The sequence below is a fragment of the Solea senegalensis genome, linkage group LG10 (assembly GCF_019176455.1).
Source record: "Solea senegalensis isolate Sse05_10M linkage group LG10, IFAPA_SoseM_1, whole genome shotgun sequence".
Lineage (NCBI taxonomy): Eukaryota > Metazoa > Chordata > Actinopteri > Pleuronectiformes > Soleidae > Solea > Solea senegalensis.
In genome coordinates, this window is record NC_058030.1 from 1216345 (window position 1) to 1241323 (window position 24979).

The 24979-nt window shown below is 41.2% G+C and overlaps 1 protein-coding gene across 2 annotated transcripts in view; it reads right to left on the reverse strand.

Moving 5' to 3' along the window:
- The window catches only part of tead1a (TEA domain family member 1a), a 37125-nt gene that overhangs the window by 5117 nt on the left and 7029 nt on the right, over positions 1-24979 (reverse strand). For both annotated transcript variants that reach the window (XM_044035279.1, XM_044035282.1), the window contains exons 2-6: positions 11973-12469; positions 4260-4324; positions 2735-2797; positions 1246-1377; positions 1049-1098 (exon numbers count right to left, since the gene is read on the reverse strand). In XM_044035279.1, the coding sequence (XP_043891214.1) occupies positions 1049-1098; positions 1246-1377; positions 2735-2797; positions 4260-4324; positions 11973-12177 (515 nt within the window). In that variant the 5' untranslated portion in view covers positions 12178-12469. The remainder of the gene's footprint in view (positions 1-1048; positions 1099-1245; positions 1378-2734; positions 2798-4259; positions 4325-11972; positions 12470-24979) is intronic.

A 24979-nucleotide genomic window follows, 5' to 3' on the forward strand; every position in this document is an offset into this window, starting at 1 on the left:
TTCTATGAGCGCCAAGGTCAAGAGCATGAGCACCATCATCCTCATCATCATCATAATAATATGGTCGTGTCATAGAGATGAGCAACGTAATGAGCAGGGTAGCACATTATTCAATACGCTTCAGGGTTTTAAGAACTATCATCTTCCTGCAGATCAACGACCGCCTGATGATTCTTACAGTAAGTACCAAAACTTTTCATTCAATGGAACTTTTTCAAAGCACAGAAAGCGTTTGAAAAAACATAAGCACCAGGAACTTCTCTTAAAACAAACTGTCGTCGTCCTGCAGATCAACGTTCATCTGTGTTTTGAGAAGAATTTGGACTTGAAGCACAATTTTCAGTACAAAAGAACTTTTCTTCACTGGAACTTTTTGAAAGTCCACCAAAGGTTCTTGCGGACGACTGGTCACCTGCAGATCGATTAGGGTTTTGTACGTTTAGCACGGGTTTCAAAAATAAGTTGCATTTCAAACAGAAGTAATTGGAACTCTTTTAAAGAACTGAAAGGTTCCTGCAGGTCATCGATCACTTGGGTTTCGAGCAGGGTTTGTACTTCTAGTGTAAACTGGAACGTTTATTCACTGAAATAAACTGAAATGTTTCTTACCGACAACAGTTTACCTGCTTTTAATACATCATATGAATATGCACTAAAGTACCTGGAACTTTCACTGTCAGGAGACACTTTAAAGTTTCTTGCAGACCACAGTTCATCACTTGTTTATTAAATTAACCTATTGAATATGAATGTTTGATGGCTACAACATGCCATTCCACTCCCGTCCACCAGGTGGCAGTAAAGCAAACAATGTCCAGCCAAATGTACTTTAAACAGAGCTGCTTCATTCCAACAATTCATACAATCAGGTGATTGTACACTGAAAAAATTAAGTTTCTTTTTTTAAATTTCTATTTCTGCCAAAGGAAGAACAATTAAACTTTGAATTTTACACCCTGGACCTTTAAAAATGGACTTATTATTCTGAGGCTGAGAGTCAGTGACTGTGAAAAGTGAGACGAGGTTATTTAAGGTGAATGTGACTCACTCTTCTGTGGTGGAGCTGGACTGTCCCCCAGGAATCATCCCCTGCCACAGCTGAAAATAAACACACACACACAGTGAACCGAGGCTGCAAACACAAACACACAAAGGTAGATTCAAGGTGCTGCAGAGAAACATTTAAAACCAACACGGAGGCATTTGGCCGGTCCTCACACCTTAAATGGGCTGTTTGCGTGTTACCTGTGCGTTACCAGGGAAGCTGGCTCGTACTATTCCCGGCAGCAGTTTGCTGTGGATGGCGGTGGCTGAGACGATCTGAGCCGAGGACATGGAGGAGATGCTCTGCAGAGCTTTCTCCTTGGCGCTCTGGTCCTACACATCCACCAAAACACAAGAGACATGACATGAGACGCAAGACAATCTCACAAAACAACTGGCCATCAAACTGACCGACGTCAATGTAAACGATAAATTCTGATTCCCATACATTTAACTGTGAAGATATTACATTAATTGCAGTCATTACCAAGCTGTTACATGGTTATTACTGTGTTATTACTGTGTTATTAAAAGCTAATTGCATTAGAAAGAAGATATTATCACAAAACTACCTCCTTTCTTTCTATACTATTACTATACTGTTACTGGATTATTATGTACATAAAAATAAACTGTGCAGCAGTGTCTTCTACTGGTTTTGTAGAAGTTTTCAGACTTCAGCAGGAAAACGCTGCACTGGCGTTGGACGGTCAAACCGCCCGGAGTTTCTGACTGAACGCCGTTATGGGCTGTTAAGGCGACAGAGTCAGTGCAAGTTGTGACCGTGTCTATTATTATATGAACCACAGAGCAACAAACAGCTGAATGAAATGGAATTACAGGCTGTGCAATAACTGCAGAACTCACTAATTGGCAGCTTCGCTCAAGTTAATTGGCACTGCGAGAAATGGCTTCTCCTCGGGGAGGTTAATAACATTAACAGAGGCAGTGACTCTGAAATCAGACTGAATTTTAATACTTGAAGTGAGAGTTTTTTTTGGTGAGTGGTTACAAGAAACACGTGGCACTTCCATAAGATAGTTCTAGCTCGACTCCGTTCAAATCCACTCATTTTTCTGGTTTTCCATCAGTGACAGTTTTTTCAGGACCTGCTCTTTTTTAATTATTTTTTAAAAATCAGCAACATTTTAACCATGTTATGTTAAATATTTGCTACATAGTTGTTTGAGTGTTTTGTATTTAAAATGTTTGTGTATGTAGTCTTTTATTTTGAAGTCTTTCACGACTGAAAACAAAAACTCACAGATGTCACGTGCAACCAGGCTCCTATTGGACGGTAACCAGCTGTCAATCACACTGGTGTCCACTCATATGGTCCATACTTTATCATCTATTAACATCATGTTCTGTTGAGGAAGAGCCTAGACTATAGTGACTTAGTCCTTTAACTAAAATGTTTAAATGAAGTTATAAACCACATATTGGGCAAACTCAGTATATTCTTACTTAACTGTATCTACAGTTCATGTATCACATGACACACCAGAGTGATATCAAGGCATTCCTTATATAACTTTGTCTTTTTTATTAGTGTGTGTCTTTCTCTTTCTGGGTCTGCAGGTGGCGCCTTTCCTACCTGTTCATTCACGGTGGTAATTAGTGCTAATCCTCGTTGTGTTCAACAGTGGTAACATTTTTAAATGTGATGGATCGTTGCATCTGTCTTTACCTTTAGTTTAGACTGAAATTCCCTGGATTTTCTTCTGGCTAAGACCTGAATATGACTGGAGACCTGGAGGAGGAGGAGGAAGAGGAGGAGGAGGAGAGGAGAGGAGAGGGTAAAATAAAGGGGGAGTTGAAGGGTGGTAAAGAGAGGAGGAAGGACCAAACAGTGAGTTGCCATGGTTATGAAAAGCCTGTTGCCACACTGGAAAGGCTTAAACACACACAAACACACACTGAATATGGAGTAAAAAAGACACCTGGGAAACACAGGCCAAGAACTCACACATTGATGTTATACAAAATCAACACATACAGTACGTATGTAACTCCTTATTTATCGCTCTGACATTAAGTATTTAATGTCTGATTAACTTTCAACTTATAATAATTCTGTTCGGCATTTAAGTCCACGTGTCAATACACAGAATGTTCCTTTATCTTAGAAAATGATTGGCTGACATGTTTGTGACTGATTCAGCTGTTCTCGCCTCTCTTATCATCACCAGTTAATTCTGACCAAAAAAAAACCCTCAGGCAAAATATCCATAATGGACAAGGATTCTGATATCTGATGCGACAGAAAAACAAATAATCCATCAAAGTCAATATTTTGGTTAATCTTTGACAAAAAGACATTTGTTATATGGAAAATAAAAATTGTCGTGACAAGTAATCACAAATGACGGTGAGGGTTCAAATCCTGATAATAATCCTGATAATAATTCAAAATTTGACAGTTTTGGTCAGGACTGAAGTTGATCAGAAGATTTTACACGAAAAAGCAGAAAAAATTAATCTGGACTACGTTTATAGCAGTATTTGGAATTGGACATTTTTGTCCTTAATAACTAAAGAGGGTAGTGAATTTCAAATCTGATGCGACACAAAAACGAATAATGCATCAAAGTCCATATTTTAGCCTGATATAAAAAAAAAATCCCTCAGCCACCCAATATTTTTTATAGAGAAAAAATAACAAGGGTTAAAATCCTCAAAACTATTGAATGTTTGACAGTTTTGACCAGGGCCGAAAATTGTTTAAGAGATTTATGTAGAAAAAAAGCAAAAATAAAATATTAATCTGTAATGTTTATAAGTGTGTTTTTGGACGTGGACATTTCTGTCCTTAATGACTTAAGAGCGTAGTCAATCAAACTGACGCCTGAGGGTAACAAACATGTATTAATCTATGTTTCTTGATCTTTATAACACCACGTTTTGGAATAAATCTTATTTTATTTGACTGATTTACTACTAATACATGACAGATTACAGTCACAGCAGTTCATCCAATAATTCATTACATTTAATTTCATAACAAAAAATGTTTATTTTGCAGATTTAAATGACTGTCTTCACAAGGCCTGAAAAATACAACCTGTGACTCCTGACATTTTACAGAAAAAAGTGCATCCCTTATATCCTCATAAATCTATTCTATTCTATTCTATTCTATTCTATTCTATTCTATTCTAAGTGATCTGCCTTTCGATGGTGCGACTGGATTTGATGTCCAATCCCATAATTACCTGTTTCCTCGTACGCGTCTTTCCTGTTCGGAGCTTGATGTATCTGGCTATCAGCTCATTTCGACCTGGAGGGGGAAAAAAACACAGACCATATTGATGAAACATTCTGTACACACACGCACACAGAGACACACAGACACACACACACACACACACACACACACACAAACAAAACTGTTATTCTGTCTTTTCTTCCTCATAAAACACACAAGTATGAATCATATGAAACTGACAAACAACTTTGGGTCTGATTTACTGCTGTTGACCCAGCGACCTTGTGACGATGCCCCTTGTTGAGCCCTCTACACATGTGTGCACACACACACACACACACACACACACACACACACACGTACGCTAAGGCCCTGAATACACATGACCCAACAATACAGGCATTCATGCAGACTGGCTGTCCCCTGATTAAAGGAACCAGCAGGCCAGCTGTACCCATGCGTGTGCGCACACACACACACACACACACACACAGCCACGCACGCACGCACGCACACACACACACTTACAATGCTGAATAATTCAACCCATTCAATGGGGAGCACAGCAGACTCAGCATGACCTGGCTAGTATAGATTAGTCAGGCAGAGGAGGAGGAAGAAAACCTTGCTGTTACATCCAGAAAACCTGTTACAGAGACGTGGCTTTGTAATACACTGTGTGTGTGTGTGTGTGTGAGTGTGAACACACAGATTAGTTAACAGATTAACAGTGTTGCTTAAGTGGAGATGAAGCACCGAGCAATAACCACTGCGGTTTGTTCTTATTATTTTACCTTAAATGAGATTTGGCACAACAACAAAAAAAATGAGATGACATTTGCAGCCATCTTTACAAGGTGATGTCATCACAATGGTCTGACTGTTTGTTTGTTTGTTTGTTTGTTTGTTTATCGGCGGTGAAAACCTGAAGATGAAGCAACTTTTACTGCTACACAAAAGCAGCTGTGGAATCACAGTTACAGCTATCGTAGCTAAATGTCAATATCTGCTAACGTCAAACACCAGAGCCACTGCATTTAGTTACCTAGTGTGTGACGTTAGCTAACCAATGTCAAACATCAATGCTATGGCATGATACTATCATCACTGCTAACTTCAAACATCAATGCTATAGTATGGGGTTATCATAGCTGCTAACATCAAAACCAATACTACGGTGTGTGGTTATCATAGCTGCTAACATCAAAACCAATACTACAGTGTGTGGCTATCATAGCGGCTTACATCAAACACTAATGTTACAGTGTGTGGCTATTATAGCTGCTAACATCAAACACTAATGCTACAGTGTGTGGCTATCATAGCTGCTTATGTCAAACATGAATGCTATGGTGTGTGGCAATCATAGCTGCTAACATCAAACATCGATGCTACGGTGTGTAACTATCATAGCTGCTAACATCAAACACTAATGCTACAGTGTGTAGCTATTATAGCTGCCAACATCAAACATGAATGCTACAGTGTGTAGCTATTATAGCTGCTAACATCAAACACTAATTATATGGTGTGTGGCTATCATAGCTGCTAACATCAAATATTGATGCTATGATTGTGTGGCTAGCCGCTAACACTCAGGCCATGGTATCTGATTACCATAGCTGTTTTTTTTTTTGATGCCACAGAGTGTAGCAACCAAAGCTAACATCAAACACAAATGTCATGGCATGCATAGCATAGCTGCTAACGTCAAAACATTTAAAGTAATTTAAATGTCATAGACTTTTTTTCTTTTAGGTTTAATATTGTAAACAGGTTATGACTCCCAACTTGTAAAAATGTGGTTAATTAAAAAATTTTTTTTGTTGTTGTTGCTTTTATTTATTATTTGTTTATTATTTGTTGTTCTTGTTGTGGCTCCGTTTACTTTGGTTTTGTCTCTTTTTGGCTTGTTTTTCTGTTCCAAACCAAGTGGAAAACCAAAGTCAGGCCAGCTGGCCAACTGATGGTCAAGATCAGCACAAAGCCAAAACCTCTACTCACCACCCAAATGGCTCACAACAATAGCCCTAACTAACTAGCAGATGGTGTGTGTGTGTGTGTGTGTGTGTGTGTGTGTGTGTGTGTGTGTGTGCTCTGACCACTCTCGCAGAGATAGGGAGCTTACAGTGATAAAATCTACAGCTCGTGCAGGTGTTTTCCTTCTAGCAATCAAAGCCGTGACTGGCGACAGCACACGCAGGCACATGCACACACACACACACACACACACACACGCATGTGCCACACACACACACACACACACACACACACACACACACACACACAGAGTGGGTCCTGGCTGCGGAGGCTGACATCTGACTCCAGAGGGGCCAGCTGGTCTTTCTAGGAGGCTTAACGGTGAATTATCATCCTTCACTAACCCTGCGGCACACATCCCTCTCTCTCTCTCTCTCTCTCCCTCCCTCTTCCTCCAAAACTCTCCAACAACACACACACACACACAGATGACCCCCATCCATCCATCCATCCTCTGGCTGATCCCTTGTTCCCCTCTTCTGTCCCTCTTGTAGTGAATGGGCTTCCCCTCTGCTCCCCTCCCTCTTCTCCTCTTGGTCTCTCCCTCTCTTTTCTCTTTTTGCCCAGTGAAAGACTTCAAGGCCAAAGTCAGATGGTCATTAACTGTGACCGAACACTGCCCCATTTCTCCAAGCTGTAGCTACTCTGTGTGCGAGCAGATACAGAGTGAGATGATAACACACTTCCAAATACACTGAATTAACATTTACATTTTTGCAACTTTGGACCAAGATCTTGTAAAATATATGTTGGTATTGTCTTTGACAACAAAGGTTCAATATAAGACCAAGCAAAAATGACCAGTATCCCCATTGAAAACCCTTTCAAATCAACCAGCATTGACAAATACCCGGATAAAATATCACCTGAAGAAGCCAAATAGTTGTGTTTTCAAAATTCTTTATGGACAGAAATTAAATAATTTTTAACAGGAGTAAAACGTTTACTAAGGGTAATCGGTTACAAAGTTCCCCGCCAACAATTCAAGATCACAAATCTTCTAAAAAGACAACCAAAGGTCGCCTAACATGCAGGACACGGCATAGTGTCCAACAAAGTCCAATGAAATGACTATTGACCGACGTCCAACGATGTCAGCCTACGTCCCAGCCTTTATAGACACAAACTAATCACAGGTTGCAAACCCAACATGACATAAAGTTAAAAACAAATGAAGCGATGGAATTCTGACTGGAACGATGTAATAGCGACGAGGCCGAGAGCACGAGGAAAAAAACGCAGCATTAGAAACCAATTATCATCTCATTTGTCACTTGTCATTGAGGCAGCATTGAGACAAACGACCACTTAGCAAATAAGCACTTTTTTTCACTGTGTGGAAACCATTTTCTTCTTCTTTTCACTTTTCCTGCAGCCAGCCAGCCAGCCAGCGCTCCAGTGGTTTACCTTCACTCACCACTCTCAGTTAAGTGCAGTGATTAAGAGCCCGAGCTGCTTTACACAGAAAACTCTCTCTCTCTCAGAGTAAGGTCAAAGCCTTGCGGACTGCGCTCGCTAACAAGGCTGCAGTGGAGTGGATGGACATTGTTGTGTGGCATGGACAGACCTTGGAGACCACAGGAGGCCCGGGCGCTCGATCAGGGACGATGGGGTTTGTGTCCTTCATTTGTTTGTTTCTTTGTCTTTTTCAACACAAATAATGATTTATTTGTTGGAAAACAACCTTAAAATCTGCAGTGGGAGAAGAAGTGATCATATACAATACTCGGTATAATCACTGTCAGGGTGATACTGGTCAAGATCATTGGGCATGGCACATTGGCTCTATAGCACCCCCTCAAGCGTTTTGGACTCCCTTTGGGTGACATTTAGGACATGTTCCTGTTTGAGCGGATTAACCCTTCTGTTAGCATGTCGCCAACAAGCATGCGTTCTTCTCATTATCGTAGAAAATTCACAAACTATGGACTGGCGATCTGTCCAGGGTTTGTCGTCGTATGTCAGCTGAGATCACGACCCTCGTGTAGAGGAGAAAGCGGTAGAAGACGGACGGATGGATACTGGAAAGCAGAGAAATAGAGCTTTTTTTGCTCCCATACACTTGTCGTTACGGTAGAATCTCAGATGATATTCACCAGCGTGCCGCACATTTGTGACATCAGCTTCTCAGTACCGTAATTCCGAAAGGCTTGAATAACTGCCGGATATGGAAAAGTGAAAGTTATCTTTGGAAAAACTCACTCACTGAACCTTTTTTTTTTGGACAATTCTACAGCCATAAAAATCCAGATACATCCAGGCAGCCTGAATATCATGATGGTCATAAGAGGATTACAAGGGTCAGGTTTGTGATATCAGCATTGGACATTAAAAGAAAAACAGTATCCCTAGTTTGGGTTGGCAAGTAAAAACCATAAGAAAAAGAATGGGTTCTGGTTTGAAGAGCAAAGCCTGGGAATCGATTGGTTTTCGGGGTTGGGTTCGGTCAGGTGACATGGTAATATTGTAATAAACAACAATATTAATTAACAAATGAAGGCGCTCAAAAGTAAAACAGTCGCTACTTCATGTCTCCTCATGAAGGCGCTGCTCAAATGAATGAAGGGTGAAGAAAGCTACGGTAACCCCATCCACGTTTAATACGTAGACTTTATGACCTCTGTTCTGTATGTTGTGAATAAACAATAAAGATCCTGCACTTTTAACTTTTCACGCTAACGCGTTGGTATCGGACATCACGATGTATCGTATCGTAATATTATTGGTATCATAGACCATGTATCATATTGCGCTGTGATTCTGACCCCTGGTGGTCACCAGTGTAATTGACAGTTGGTATCGTGGCTGCAGGCGGCGTCTGTAAACTTCTCTCTGTAAACTAGGAATATTTTATAAGACGACGCAGAATAAAACACTTTAATAAGGCACTTACTGAATAATAATTGTGGTTTATGTCGATGCTGCAGCCTGCTCTCCCTCCATTAACAGTCACAGTATGTTGTAGACTTCACGTAATGTGTCTGTTTTCTGGACCATGTCCCTGATCTGCTGCTTTAGACGTTTAGACGAAGGTTCAGTGCCATTAACTTGTCCCGTAAATCCATACCATGTTTGTATAGGGGACATAGCCACTGCCCATTACTTTCTACACCTCGTGTACTTTTGCCAAGGATAATAGTGCTATTATGCACCTTTTCAATTCTCCCTTTTACATGTGAATTCATCCCGCGCACCTTTTTCTTCTTTTCCATTTCAGCCCATTTAGCCTGTAGCCGGTGGGGGGTATTTTTAGAAGAACGCAGATTCCCTGCCCCATCAAATATTATACCTCTTTCTTCTCTGCAGCACTACTCACCTGTTAGCCGCCCTTTTTTTTTTTTTTGCTTAATTAAAGGTTTGAAGTGTGCAGTGAGGACGTCTTTTACAGGTTGGGTTTTGCATCAGTTTCTACTCAAAAACAAATCATCAAAAAGGCATTTATGTTTCATCCAAAGTCAAAAGACAATATATGTGATCCTGTTCCCGCCTGTGACAAGATGCTGTTTTTAAAGGGTGTTACGATCAAAATATGACAAGATTGTGACTTTTTCTGTTTTGACTGTATTCTGTTTATCCAGACTCCAGTTCAGTAGGTGGCAGTAATGCACCTGTTAACTGGTTTGCCAGGCATCATTAGAATCAACAACCCACAAAAGAAGAAGAAACTGTTTCCCTCTGTAACAGATCCGATCCGTACCTGAAACACAATTTGTTCTGGGCATGTGCAAAAGTGTGGCTACTTCCTGTTAGCGCTAATGTTTTGCGTCAGTCGTGTAGTGACTACTAAACTAAAAAGGTAACATGAAAACATCTTTTCTTTTTAAGAAAAGAATCACTAATCTAGTCTTTTATTGCTGTTATGTCAAAAGCTTTGAACAGGAAGTAGTACAAATGTGAAGTCAGTGGCTCTTATTTTGAAGGCCAGGTTGAGAGTAAGATGAGCTGAGTTGACGGTGTGTGTAGAAGAAAATGTAGCCATGCTGGCACAGGGATAAGATCTGGAGAGAAGTTAAGTCACTTGAATTTGAGGAAAAACCTTTCACAGCACTTTTTCTTTGTCTTTTCACTAAACAGGAAGTCGGTCATGTTGGACTTCCTGTGGCATTTTTTTTTTTCTATTTACAAACACATTGTTAACGAACGTCAGATTCTCACAATGTTGTTAAAAGCAGACGTGTCAGAGGGGACAAAAAAACAAACCGCACTGTTGTGGTTGTAGCCGTTAGCCGTAGCACGACTACACATTAGCTCCTCCTGCTAACCCAAAGCTGCTGTCACGGCAACTGCAGATTTGGGTGGCCACACATCGACTGAACTCGAACCCCTCCCCCCGGTGTGGAAATATTTTCCACGTTCCCCCGTGAGTTTTGTTGAAAACCACAGTGCGTAAACTATGCTAACTAGCACTACAGACGTGTTTGTAGCATCAGTCATGTGACCTTATTCAGAGGTGGAAAACCCCTGGATTTAAACATGTACTGGAACTCTACGGAGGAGGTCACATCTGAGTACAAAGGTGTTTCCTTCCATGTAGAATCACATGATTGGAGGTCAGAGGTCAGATTTAGGGTCCTTAAAAACAGATTGCTGGACCTTCAGAGCAACACAGAGCGGTAAAGTAGCTCGTCTGCTCTGCGCTCTCAAATGCAATTAGGGCCTCGGTGATGAACGTGTCACCGGCGCGGAGACAGAGTCAACAAGCTAAACAAACTGCCACTGAGGCAGAGGACAGGATGAGAGCCATTGATTGGCTCCTATATGAGTGCACTACTGTATATGTCAACACGCGTGTGCTCGGTAACCGTCTGGAGTTCATCCTTTCATTTGTTTCCCTCATCAGACAAAACATTCCTACATTTATCATGAAGAAATCTTTTATTTTAGAGTCCAAATAATAATGTTTCATTCGCCAAAATAGTCACAGCTAGAATCCACAGAAATCTGTAATTACATGTAAAGTTTATTTTTATTCGCCTTGTAATGACATCAGTGCCACTTATTTTGAAGACGCAACAGGCACTGATTAATCAGTCTGCCTCGAAGGTTAAAAAGTATCTGCTACTGGGGCGGAGTTTTGATTTAAATTTAAACCCAAGACTAAAGTAGTGCAAAGAAATCAGGAGAGTGCACTCTGTATACTGAGAGAACACAGGCACAGCTGGTGGCAGCCAGAGGACCATCTGTTCATCACTTTATTAGCACACACACACACACACACACACACACACACACACACACACACACACACACACGCAGCTATTCTTCTCAGGACACGGCATTGACTTCCACTCATTGAGACAGCGTAAGCAAATCTCTAACTCTAACTTAAACCATAACAACAATTCAAATCTTAGCTCTAAACCAGGTCTCCATTATTTTTAGTACCTGATCTGATGAGGTTCCAAGTGAGCTGAGCTAATACTAAAATTGGTCAGAGAGTGTCATCACTGAAGAGTCATGAGCGCAAGATTCAAAGCCAACAATGTCCAACTGTAGATCATTTAAAAAGACTTAAAAAACCTACTTACAATTCCAAAATCTACTACTTCAAAATCTACTTTCCAAAACAAGAGATAACTGAGCAAAAGCGCTTTTTTTTTGCTTTTTATATCATAAAAACATTATATTTTGTGACCTCTTTTTTGTAACGTATGTAGTGAAATGTCCGCCGCTCACTCACCGTACATCTTCCCCTCGTCCGACAGTATAATCTTCCTCCGTCCACACGGCGGGTAAATGGCCAGGGCCTCCTGGAAGCTCTGCTCGATGTCGGGGCTCCAGACGCCCTCGGGGTCCCCGTCCATGGTTTTGTCACCTCCCGAGTCACTCATTCTGTCCATGTCCTCGCCGGCACTCTCGCTGCCGCTCCAGCTGCTGCGATCCATCCTGGCAGCTAACGCTAACTAGCCAACTCGTGTATGGAGCACAAATGCTAAAAAAAAGCTACTCAATTAAAGTTATTACCAGTAAAAATAATAATAATAATAATTATAATAATAATCTTCCAGTTTGAGCAGCCAGATGTCGGCTAATATAAGTATAATGCTAATGCTAACTGGTGCTTCAACAGCAGTGACTTAAAATGCTAGCTACCAATGACGACACAGCAAATTTGTCGTCTGACTGCAGAAAAGTCCGGAAGGTGTTTGGACATCCAGCGCCAAGCAGCAGGGAACCCTGAAATTTAAACAAAGACAAAAATGAACATTAACATTTGAATTTTAAAGTATTTTTTTTTACGTTTTCAACAGACAAACGGCGAAAATGAGTGAATTCAGCTCCGTTTGCTTCACAAAAGTAAATAAAAGGACAGATTTGGTGGAAAGAGAGAGAGAGAGAACAGGCAGATGTTTGTGACTTCTTGGACTACGAACATAAATGAATACTAATAATTCTGTGGGAATAAATTTTCAAGAATAAAACAAAGAACGATCGAATCTGTCGATTAATCTGTCAATTGTTTTCTCAATTAATCGACTAGTTGTAGCAAAGAAACCAGAAAATATTCACATTTAAGAAAAATAAATGTTTTTTAATAAACACTCAAACCAATTAATCAAAAATATTTGACCATTAATTTCAACCCTAAATCCAAAAAAAATGTTGACATTATCATGTATTTGAATTTAATTAGGTTAAAATGAATTGTACTGTATTGCACTTTTGAACCTTAATTAAATGCACAATAGCATATCAAACCAAAACTGGCATCACAAAATAAGAGCGTTTACTTCATTTGATTGCGGCGCCAGCATCAATAAAACCTTCATCTGTGACAAAATCAATCAATAGAAGTTTGACCTGACGATACAAGGCAAACGTCGCTGTACACGTCGGTGGTGGTTTCAGGGTCAAAATCAAATCCAGAATTCCATTTCAAAATCAAGGTAACTAGAGAAGAGTAGAGCTGGAAGGTTGTGATTATTTTTGACTGAAACTGCGAAAAGAAGACGCTCATCATGTTTAAATGGTTACTGTGTCATATTTGTGCAGATGTGTGAGAAACAACCATGTTTTCTTCATTCTGTATAATAATAATGTCTATATATCAGGACAATATTTAATCTAAAATGTGTCAATCATTTGACATTTTCATGAACTATACTGTATATATTGTGGTAATTGTCTATACCGTACATTCTAGTTGTATTGTTATTATCTTTCAATATTGTACTTTACGTTTATCATGTTTTATTCATTATCTTGATCTTAACTGTCTTACTTTGCTGCTGTGACAATGTAAATTTCCTCATTGCAGGAATAATAAAATATCTTTATCTTATCTTATTTCAAAATTGCAGTAGGCCATATAAAAAAAAGAGAGAGGTCGTTCTCTTTTATCTTCATTTATTTGTGATTCATGTTGATCTTTGTCCACCGAGATAGATTTTTTTATTTTATTTACTATCCCTGGTCCAGCTTTAAAATTCTGTCGCGAGCCTGCCACGTCCCCAGGTGCATTATTGCTTCTTTTCATGGATGAAATAGCCTATTTTTGTTTAACTCTTGCAGCGACAGAGCATCAAATCCACAGGTGAACGGGACAAGACAGACAGAGGGACACAGACGGACGGACGGACGGACTGACTACGACACAAACACAAACACAAATTTAAAAATGAAGAGGGGGAAAAAAGAAGAAAAAAGAAATGAGTGGGTTTTTGCCAGCTGCCTACAATTCTTCTAAAATCCCCCACGGTAAACAGCAGGGTTGGCGCTGCACACACACACACACACACACACACACACACACTCTGACATATGCACACATACACACACACACTTCAGAAACACACACAATTACAGTGCCAGCTCCTGGGGCGAACACATGTCATTTTGTCTGGTCTTCTACGGTTCACACTTCCCCTGCACTGTCGCCTGCCACAGCTTGTACAAGCCTGTAAATGTGTGAGTGTGTGAGTGTCCGTGTGTGTCTCTCACACACACACACACACACACACACACGTAAATGCAGCATGCAAAGCAGCAGGCAACATTTTCTTTTTCTTTTTTTTAACCCCGGTCCACGCACTGTGAGGATTTATTACAACCAGAGGGTAAAAAACACGACAAGGCCATGGGAAAACATCTGTTAGCGAGTCGGGCGTGTGTGTGCGTGTGTGTGTGTGTGTATGTGTGTGTGTGTGTGTGCATGTGTGTGTGTGTGTGTGTAATGACCGCTGCTTTTTACAAGTTTGTCCTCAGCTTCTCTTCTTCACCCGTGTTCCATTTAGACTCATTTCCTTTTTCCTCTGCTCTGCTCCAGCTGTTTTCCATACAAACAGCGACTGATTCATTCATTCATTTTCTCTCCCTTTCCTCTTCAGAGTGTGTGGTGTGTTGGTATATTATGTATCCAACGTCACACGTAGAACAGTCAAAAGTGATACTTAAAAACAGGCGAGAACGCTTGGAAACAACTCGTGATTCAGAGCCGGTTTTTAAGGTCAAGCCTGGAGGTGAAAGCAGGACAGTTGTTTGACACAGAGACTCTTTCTACATTTACAGACTTTAACAACGGACTAATGGTGCAAACCACAGTAAAATGCCCGTCGGTTAAGGCTACCGTATTAGCTCTAATCACCATGGTAACTGCTCTCGATAATATGGAACTAGATTTGTGTCAAATAAAATACAGATTGAATCATTCAAATATATTGTATTTTATTGTTTGAAAATGCACTTGTTCTTTGCGCCGTGGTTTTTTGTTTGTGGGCGGGCCTTATGGAGCTGCCTGCTGATTGGCTACTGAGTTTTGGAACGACTCGTTCCCCAAGTTTTCCCTGTCGACATCTGACAAAATAATTGTAAATATCTAACAAACAAAAAAACAAAAAATATTTATGAATGATTAAATCAATATTGTATTTGCTTCTTAAAAAGTGTTCTTTGAAAATGTTGAAATTTTACCATGAATTTTCCACCCATTTTCAAACATAAACACATCAAAAAACAGCCAAAAACATAAACACATCAATCAATAAATCTTTATTTTTTTTTTTTTATGAGCTAGTGTCAAAAGTTTCTTCACCAAAATAAAAGTCGCTGGGGTTGTTTTGTAATTCAGTCGATGTATTTGGAGCATAAAAGCGAGTCGACACATTCAAATCATCTTTATGGAATCACCTTGAAAAGATACTCAATAAACGAGGGCGACGTAGGCGCGGAGTCGGACGCTTTATGATTTCAGGTCGCCGAAATATAGAATATATCTTGTACACATGATCTGAATGTGTCTCCATTTTACCACTCACAAAACATCTGACCTGTTTAAAAAGCTCACGCTGAAGGGGCGACAATGAACCACCGACTGGGACTTTAAATTCCCGCGGCTGCATTTTAGTCTCTATTGTGTGCGCTCACTCAAAAGTGTTATTATTATTTTTCAATCACGCTTGCAATGACCTTCACGTGGGGGAAAGAATCCAGGCTGAATCGCTGCCGTTACGGCAGAAGCACTTCAGCGCTCTTCATGTGCGCGATACCAAACTTCAACGTGGCAAAGAAGGTCGTGGACGAGCTCTTAAAAAATAAAGTAAAACTACTGCAATACAACGCAGAAATGTAAACAAGGAAATGTTAAAATAGATCAGGCAGCAGATTAGATGTTTCCTCTATCTGACATAATATAATAGTTTAATATGGAAGATAAAAAAGTCATGATTGTGAGATAAAAATGTTTTTCTAAACAAAACCATGGCTGTAGCCGCGCCCAACACACCACTGTTAAAATCCGAACATTCATATTCAGCCTCTTAATTCAGTGCATCAGAACCTCCTTTGGCAGCAGCTCCGGCTCTGACTCTGTTCACACCTGGATCCCACTCCTCCTGGCAGACGCTGCAAAGCTCTGTCAGTTAGAGTGGGTCGCGTGAGAACTGCCACATTCTCGTCTCTCTGCAGATGTTCTACGGTGCAGCCTGTGTCTGGTTCTTTGGCTGGGACACTCGAGGACAGATCTGTCCCCAAAGGCTCTCCAGCAGTATGCTCCGGGAGAACCCATGCACACGCTAAGACACATTTTCTTCAAGGACCTTCAAGGATTTCATGGCTCGGTCTTTGTCCTGACATGTAGTGCAAATTAAGGAACCTCACACTCACACACACACAAGCATGCACTTTCTTAACTATGTCCAATCAATTTAATTTGCCACAGGTGCATTCCAGTCATGCTCTGGGATAATTAAAGAAAACAGGATGCACCTGATAACAGAGCTACGGAAAAGGCTCGGAATACTTTTATAAACGATGTTTTGGTTTTAAATTGTTGGGTTTTTCTTTTTCTTTTTCTTTCAAATTCATCTTTCATCTTCTCAAGGGGTCGCTACAGTGGATCACCTGCTATTTTGGAGATATTGTGGTTTGACGGAGATATCTTACACCGAATGCCCTTCCTGATGTAACTATCCCATTTATCCGGGGTTTGAGACCGGCACAAGAGTCGTGTTTCCATCATGGGTACAGCATGGTACAGTTTGGTGGTACGGTCAGCGAGATACTTAACGTGACATTGTACCAGTCCAGCGCCATGTCAAGCTTGGTGTGAGAATAGACTGCGGGGCGTTGAAGAAACACCGGGAGTGGAACGTTTCTGACTGTCGTGGGTCTAGCTCCCTCCTGTACCATTACTCTGGTACCCCAGGGAAAGGGTACAGAAAAATGGAACGGTTGGGGCCACTTAATTTGGTACTATTCCTAATGGAAGCGTAAAACAGTAGCACTGTGCCAAACTGTTCCACTTGGTGGAAACACGCCTTCCACTTAAGCCAATCAATGGGTAACTTGGGTGTCTTGCTCAGAGGTACTCATGCCCTTGCCTTGTCTGTATTCCAAGAAAGCCGAGTTCCATTTCCACTAGGCCACGGGCTGCCCAGGTTTTAAACTGTTGGTCAACCCCCCCAAAAGAAATACCATGCTGTACCAAACTGAAACATACCATACCGTACCAACTGCAGATCCCACACCTCAAGACTTCAAAACAGGAGTTCACAGTTCTTATGGCTGATGTACTGTATACCAAATAAAGTGGGTCAACACCACAATTTTATCAGCTTTAATGCAAAGCTGAAGCACAACAAAGAGTGAAAACAGAAGTAGCTCCTGGGGTTGATTAATATCCGAAGCCACTGTACAGTTTGGAGACAAGCGAGTGCGAGTGGGGCCCAGGAGCAGATGGACACTGGAGAGATACAACAATCAACGGACAACTGGGTGACTCGTCTTCACTGTGGACACAATCCCTGTCCTCTCTGCGCCCCCCCCTCACCAGGCAGGCCCGGGCCGCTGCAGCCAGAACAGCAGGCCTCATGGTGTCAGTGCCAGCACTCAGGAGAAAACACAGGGCAGACCGCCACAATCCTGCAGCTGCCTTGGACTCGCACTCTCTCCCTCTGTGACGCCTCTCTTCCTCTTCTCACTTCGTCTTACAGCTTAAAGGCTTCCGCCGCACGCCAACTACATGTATGAGCCTGAGCCCATGCAATGTGCATGGCTCCGTGCCTCGATATCCTCCAACGCAAGCCAGTGAGGTTGTTAAGAAATGCACTGGTGTGTGTGTGTGCAAACATAAGTGTTTGCGTCAGCAGGGGGTCCCCCGTTGGTAGACAGGCTGTTTGTATCGCAGGCTGGTCAGTTCCTTTCACTCATTCTTCTATTGGAGCATTCAACGGCATCTGTTTTAACTGCTTCCAACACACACACAGTCTGGTTTCCATGAATTCAGAGGACATTACATTGACTTACATTAATTTCCAGGAGACTTAGGCCACATCCAGACGGCACGAAACATAAACGATCATTTTCTTTGCTGTTTTCAACAGCAGTTTTACCCCGTATTTGACCGTATTTGAACGCATTGTTTCAGGAAATATCTCCGTCCGCATGGAACCAAAAAAAAAACCAAAGCGACTCACTGCAGTACATATGCCAGGACTGTAAGTGGCACTGTAACGTTACACCAAAACTAGAGAAGAAGACGTTGTACACATTACGGGGAAAAAAGTCACTTTACAGAAACCTGGCTTCAAAAAAGCAACTGGCGACAAATCTAGCGACTTTGCACAATTCTGTTGCATTAGTGAGATCCATCCACACATCACCGACTATGTGTGGAACAATCACTGATCTGTTTCGTTTATTCAAGTATAAAATAAGGTTTTGTTTTCTCCTCTCTTTATTTTACAATTCTCAGCCCCGTGTGTGAAATCTGTAAAGACAGGACATGTCCTTGTGATATCGAGCGTCTTTTCAGGCTGACTTTAGTTTACTTCAGTTGGTAACACTGTCAAACAATCGCCAAACACAAGACAATGAGTGACAGTGCAAGAGAGAGCTGGGTAATATGATGTCATTGTCGGTCTACGCAGAAACGCGAGGCCAGCGTTTTGAGATTTCAGTTTTCCCTAAAATGCCGTCTACGTGTGGATGGAACGCCTTTCTGACAAAAAAATGATGCATAGGACGGTCCCTTACTCTTAGTAAGTGGGTGACCACACTCTGACCAATCAGTGGAATCTGGAATTATAAGTAGATTTTGAAATTATAATTAGAAATTGTAATTATTAATATAATTTTGTAATTATAAGTAGATATTGGAACTTTAAGTAAATTTGGGAACTATAAGTAAATTTGGGAACTATAAGTAGATTTTGGAATGATACGTAATCTTTTTAAATGATCTACACCTCGGCATTGTTCGGTTTGTCATGGCCTCATATAGCGGTAACGGTCGTATGAGGATACGTGTCCGTCCGTGCAGAGAGAGCGAGAGCTCTGGAGTGAGTGTGACGTAATCAATGCACGGTTCTATTTTAGGGCAGCGTTTGATTTGCGTGCAGGAGCCAGATCTAAAACACACAACAGATAATAACCGGGTGATTTGTTTTCTCACACAGGGCAACACAAGCATGTGACAGCGCCGACCATTTACGACCAAACTGCATCTCTCTCTCTCTCTCCGTCAACGCCTCGAGCAAACCATGAAGCAAGACCATAGCTGTTGAAAATACTGCGGGAGAAACAAGGCTGCGATAACAACAACAACAACAACAACAACAACAATAATAATAATAATAAAAAATCATAACGCACCATCCTTTCCAATAACACACAGTCACAAACTGTTATTTGACCATCATATCCCTAGCGGTTGCTCTTTGATTACTGTTGTAAAAACGCAGGCACCGGTGAGGACGCTGCTACTTTTTGTGAGGTTAAAAACATAAAAGATAACAGAGGAATATTGTTGTCTTCACGGTGAACATCAGGGCTTATAGGAGATCAATATAAATGTGGGTGGGTGTCAGCGGCGGCTGGCCCATAGTGGGCGACAGTGAAAACAAGAGAGAAAAAACTCTTAATAATATTGTCCAATCAGCAGCCTGAATATCGCTGTGACGTTCAGCAGCCTGAGTTTCACTCCCCCCAGTAGCCACACCCCCTTGGGACGATGTCAGTCAGATTGAAAATGGCCCCAGACGCTCTCATAGACTTACATGTTGAGATTCTTTTTTTCTCATTTTGGACCCTACCATTCATTTCAATGGGCTCCGGGAGGCCTCGCCCCAACGTGAGTTCGTCACACGCACTGATGCGTCACTGAGACTTCCCACGGCCTCATGCCGGCGGACACGGCGGAACGTTCACTTCTCTGTAAGTTGTGCTAACTTTACCAGCGCTTAATTGCCGATTTCATCGTGAAAAAAAATTACAAACAACTTTCTGTCACTGCAGAAAAACTGGACCTGAGCAGCCGAACGTCACCATAAAACAGAAAACCAAAGACCGGAGCTGGTATGAGAAGAAGGAGTGGCTAACTGGTTGCACTCAGACCAGTGCCATGTTTAGTTTTCCCTCGTCTTTCAGATGCTGGACACTGAACAAGCCTGGATTCAGACAGGTAATACAGACTTAAAACATTTCTCTGAAGTATAATAATAATAAAGACAAACAAACAAGGATACATATGGAAAATACTATGTGAACAAACGAGTGATAGAGAAGGCAAAATTCAAATGCCTGATAAACTGACTTGCCGAATGCCCTCAGAATAAAACGTCACCAGCCGCCACTGGTGGGTGTTAGTTTCTATCACCGTTACACAAAGAAAAGTTGGTAAAAACTCCACTGCTGCCTCGTGTGGTCACTTTGTGTCACAAGTACAATCTAGCTATGCCATGGAGAGCATTGTCACTTAGATTGTGCTTGTAAAACACTGCCACCTGCTGATGCAGGGAGGCATCGTTGAGACAAATATCACGTGTGCTGGCGATCCACAAATGCAGAATCACAATTCACAAATGCAATTTTCAGTTTTACAAATGTCATGTTATTTGTAAAAATCAATATACAAGTTACAATTGTGAAGAAATACGTGTGGATCAGCACATATACAAATATTATTGGAACAAATGAAACCCCATAGAGATGCAGTGGAAACGCAAACCACACAGATACAGATTAGCGGGAATTCTTTCCCCTGCAGGTAAATAAGTTCCTGGAAATGTTGGCGGCTGGTTCTGTTTTTTTTTCCTCCCTGTTCCTCCTCACATTCAAATGACGTTGAAACTGGAACCCAGGCACAGTCTTTGCTCACTAGTTTTCTAGGTTTGTGTTTGTCTCCACTGAAAAAACACTTTGCTAACCAGATCCACACTCTGGTGCCAGACTTTGTTCTGTTCCGTGCTCCATCACTAAAGATTTTTGTCTGGGTGCTGCTGATGCACGTCTCTGCGCTCTTTTGAAGTCTGACGATCGCACTTTCAATTAATCCATTACCAATTATCTCGTCGAGAGGAAAAAGGAATCGCACCTACATGAAAAGGTCTTGAGTTTATGTGAAAGACAAAGACACATATTCAGTGCATGAAAAAGCAGCAGCAGCAGCAGCAGCACGAGTAGAGAAGAGAGCGGCGAAGCTTCTTTTGTTGTTTTTTTACTCCATCGCTAATACACACTTGAGGAAGACGGAGAAAGTTTGCTTTGTGAGCAATGAAGAGGCCACGGCGCTATTTCCTCATTATTTCACCATCTCTTCTCACAGAGACATTAGCATTTATGCACACACACACACATTGAGTCATTTGTCACAGATTGGTAGACTGATGGAGTGAAGAAGTGCTTATTTCCTCCTGGAAATTACAGCGGTAACAGGTTTCAGCTGCAGCTTGCTCAGTGTCATCAACACGTGCAACTGTTACATGTACAAAAACTATACAGTATATACATAACGCAGAGTCAGCTTTAAGTGCGATAAACGTATGTTGTTCCTTGTGCTAGTTTCGGTTGGCCGATAAATCGTCGTTAAATTCGCGGCTGAACCAATTACTCGATTAATCCACCGCTAAATTAATCGTCAACTATTTTGACAGATCGATTAATCGGTTTAAGTGTTTATAAGAAATCAAAACAAGTTTTCAGATTTTTTAATTTCTTAAATGTGATTTTCACAAAAGAAATCATTTAAACCATTTTTGGGACATTTGAGAAAATCCCTTTCGAGGTTTGAGAAACACCAATCAACATTTTAGGACATTTTATGAACCAAGCGATGACTCGATTAATCAAGAAAATAATCAAAAGATGAATCACCCCAATGACTGGTTGAGTGGAGTAAATGAGTTTTGTCTTACTTTTATTGTGGTAGGTCATCTGTTCAAAAGTAATGCTTTTATTTTGAAAATACCGGAAGTAGGAGAAAAAATCTCAATACTTGCTACAAGTACAAGTAATCTCAGCTAGCATTGGGGTGAAAGGCGTGGGGTCACATCCTGGACAGATGGCCAGTCCATAGACTTTTCTCGATATCGCAAACTATTGGCAAACAAACAATCAACAAACACTATCCACGATCTTCACCAACGCGTATCACGTGCTTTCCCCTCATGCTGTGAAGCCCGGTTCTATTTCAGTTCTACAATTCATCCCCAATCCGTCTGTTGTTCTTTGTCGTTCTCCACATGTTCTTTTTTTTTTTTTTTTCTGCTGAGTCAGCGCGACCCATTATCTGGCCTCTCGGGGGTGGCAGAACTGCGCACACACACACACACACACACACACACACAGCAGTAGAAAGAGAGGCCTGCCAGGGTTACAACAATACCAACACCATTTAATAAGTGTGAGTGTGTGTGTGTGTGTGTGTGTGTGTGTGTGTGCGTGTGTGTGTGTGTGTGTGTGTGTGTGTGAGTGTGTGTGTGTGTGTGTCCTATTTTAGACTTAGTACATCGTATGGCTGTGCAACAGTGAACTCTCCGTCGATCCACTCACCACTAAAATGACATTTTCTACATCTAACACAGGCTCTTGTTCTGCTGGCAACACACACACACACACACACACACAAACACAGAAAATGAATTAGCCCCTGCACTGTATTTTCCATCTGCGGTCCATTAAAGACTCAGGTCCGGCTTTATTTAGACAGACGCAGGTCAGGAGGCAGAGAGTTTTTGTGGCCGATGATGAACTACACGTCGTGTGTGTGTGTGTGTGTGTGGTTGTTTATATATTTATTTCAGGATACACAGAACCTGCTGTTATATATCTATGCAAATAACATAACACAAAACACAAGAAACAGAAGCTGGAGCTTTCACGGAACATCCAGATGTTATTGATTTATCAGAAGTATTGTTAAAATGTGTTTAAAAAAGATGTTAATAATCATCACTGCACTGATAAAACCTTGCATGAGTAACTCAAATGTTTAAATTAAAACATCTTGCGAGTTTTCCACGACGTGGTTACCGACAGTAGTTACCATGGTGATTAAATCAATGGAGATTTTACCGTGACACCGCTAAGCGTTACATACATGGACTTAATTTCTACTACTTTACAGTGTAAACAATATTATATTGTTATTTTATGATTGCACTTTTTATGATTTTATAATATTCACTATAATGGATTTATGTTATATTCTTTTAAACTTTGCACCGAAAAAAACTAAAATGGACTTGTGAGTAGCAGACCTTGCAATTTAATAATTTGCCTTTTTTATACAATTTTCATTTCTATTTCTTCCTAATTTCATGTCAAAATTTGACACAAATTTTCGATAATTGAAGTGAACCTTAAGCAACTGGAATTTTACCGTGGGTTTTTTTACCATTACATCCCTACTTTTAAATTTCATGGACTTAATTTCTACCCCCTGTTATTTTACAGTGTAAAATATTATATTAGAGCTGAGCAATTTTGGGGGCAAAATATCCAACAACCATTTGTCCTTCTGACACTGTGACTTATTATGATTTTCCTTTCTATTTTTTTTCCTAATTTCATGTCAAAATTTGACAAGAAATTTTCAGCATTTCCTCACGAGTCAAGTTCTGTGATTTCAAGTTCAAAATCTAATTGCGATTTCTCTGAAATGTTCAACAGATTAACTGGAAATTAATCATTTATTTTAGCGGCAGCACCGGAGAACACATTCTTGTCCGATTTAAAGTAAATTCTCTGGTTTCCGAAAGGATGCGCCGTGCTCCAAACACCCGAGACCAGAACTGCTATCAGAGAGCGACAGAACAAACAAGCGAGCAATCAGCGTCCGTCAAAAACAAAAACACAAGACAGCAGTGAAACATGTTTCCACTGTTACAGTATCAGCTGCTCTCAGCTCTGCCCTGGTCACCGCGTCACTTCCTCAGAACCAGGAACATAAGCAGGAAGTAGTAGAAATCTAGACTTCCTGTTCACTTCCTGCCCAGATCAGGAAGCTTGAGGCTGATTCAGACTTCCCTTGCAGAGTCAGGCAGTCTCGCCCTTTTCACTGCTCAGTGATTGAAGTTCAGACCACACAATTAAAAGATTATAGTGACCATAGTGATTTAACCTGAGGATTTGAAGAGACCAAGAGACTAGTCCACTATTTGTCCTACCTTAGTCTTGGTACAAGCCTGGTGTTGGTCTTGATTTTATCCCAACAGGCCATAGTCATAGTTAGGAGTTGTCGTAACTTGGTCTCACCCTGCCTTGATCTTGAGCTAATCCTGCCTTGGTCTTAGTCTCACCCTGCCTTGGTCTTTATCTTTGTCATAACTTGGTCTTTGTATAAGCCTGGTTTTGGTCTCATCCTGGCTTGGTCTTGGTACAAGCCTGGTCTTGGTCTCACCCTGCCTTTGTCTTGATCTTTGTCGTAACTTGGTTTCACCTTGCCTTGGTCTTGGTATTAGTCTGGTGTTGGTCTTGGTCAAGTCCGATATTGGTCTTGGTCTTACCTTGGTCCCACCCTGCCTTGATCTTGGTACAAGTCTATTGTTAGTCTTGGTCTTGGTCTTACCTAGCCTTGGTCTTGATACAAGTCCAATATTGGTCTTACCTTGGTCCCACCCTGCCTTGATCTTGGTACAAGTCTATTGTTAGTCTTGGTCTTGGTCTAACCTTGCCTTGGTCTTGATTTGATCCCAACAGGCCATAGTCTTGATAGAAGTTGTCGCAACTTGGTCTCACCCTGCCTTGGTCTTGAGCTAATCCTGCCTTGGTCTTTATCTTTGTCATAACTTTGTCTCATCCTGCCTTGGTCTTTGTATAAGCCTGGTTTTGGTCTCATCCTGGCTTGGTCTTGGTACAAGCCTGGTCTTGGTCTCACCCTGCCTTTGTCTTGATCTTTGTCGTAACTTGGTCTCACCTTGCCTTGGTCTTGGTATTAGTCTGGTGTTGGTCTTGGTCAAGTCCGATATTGGT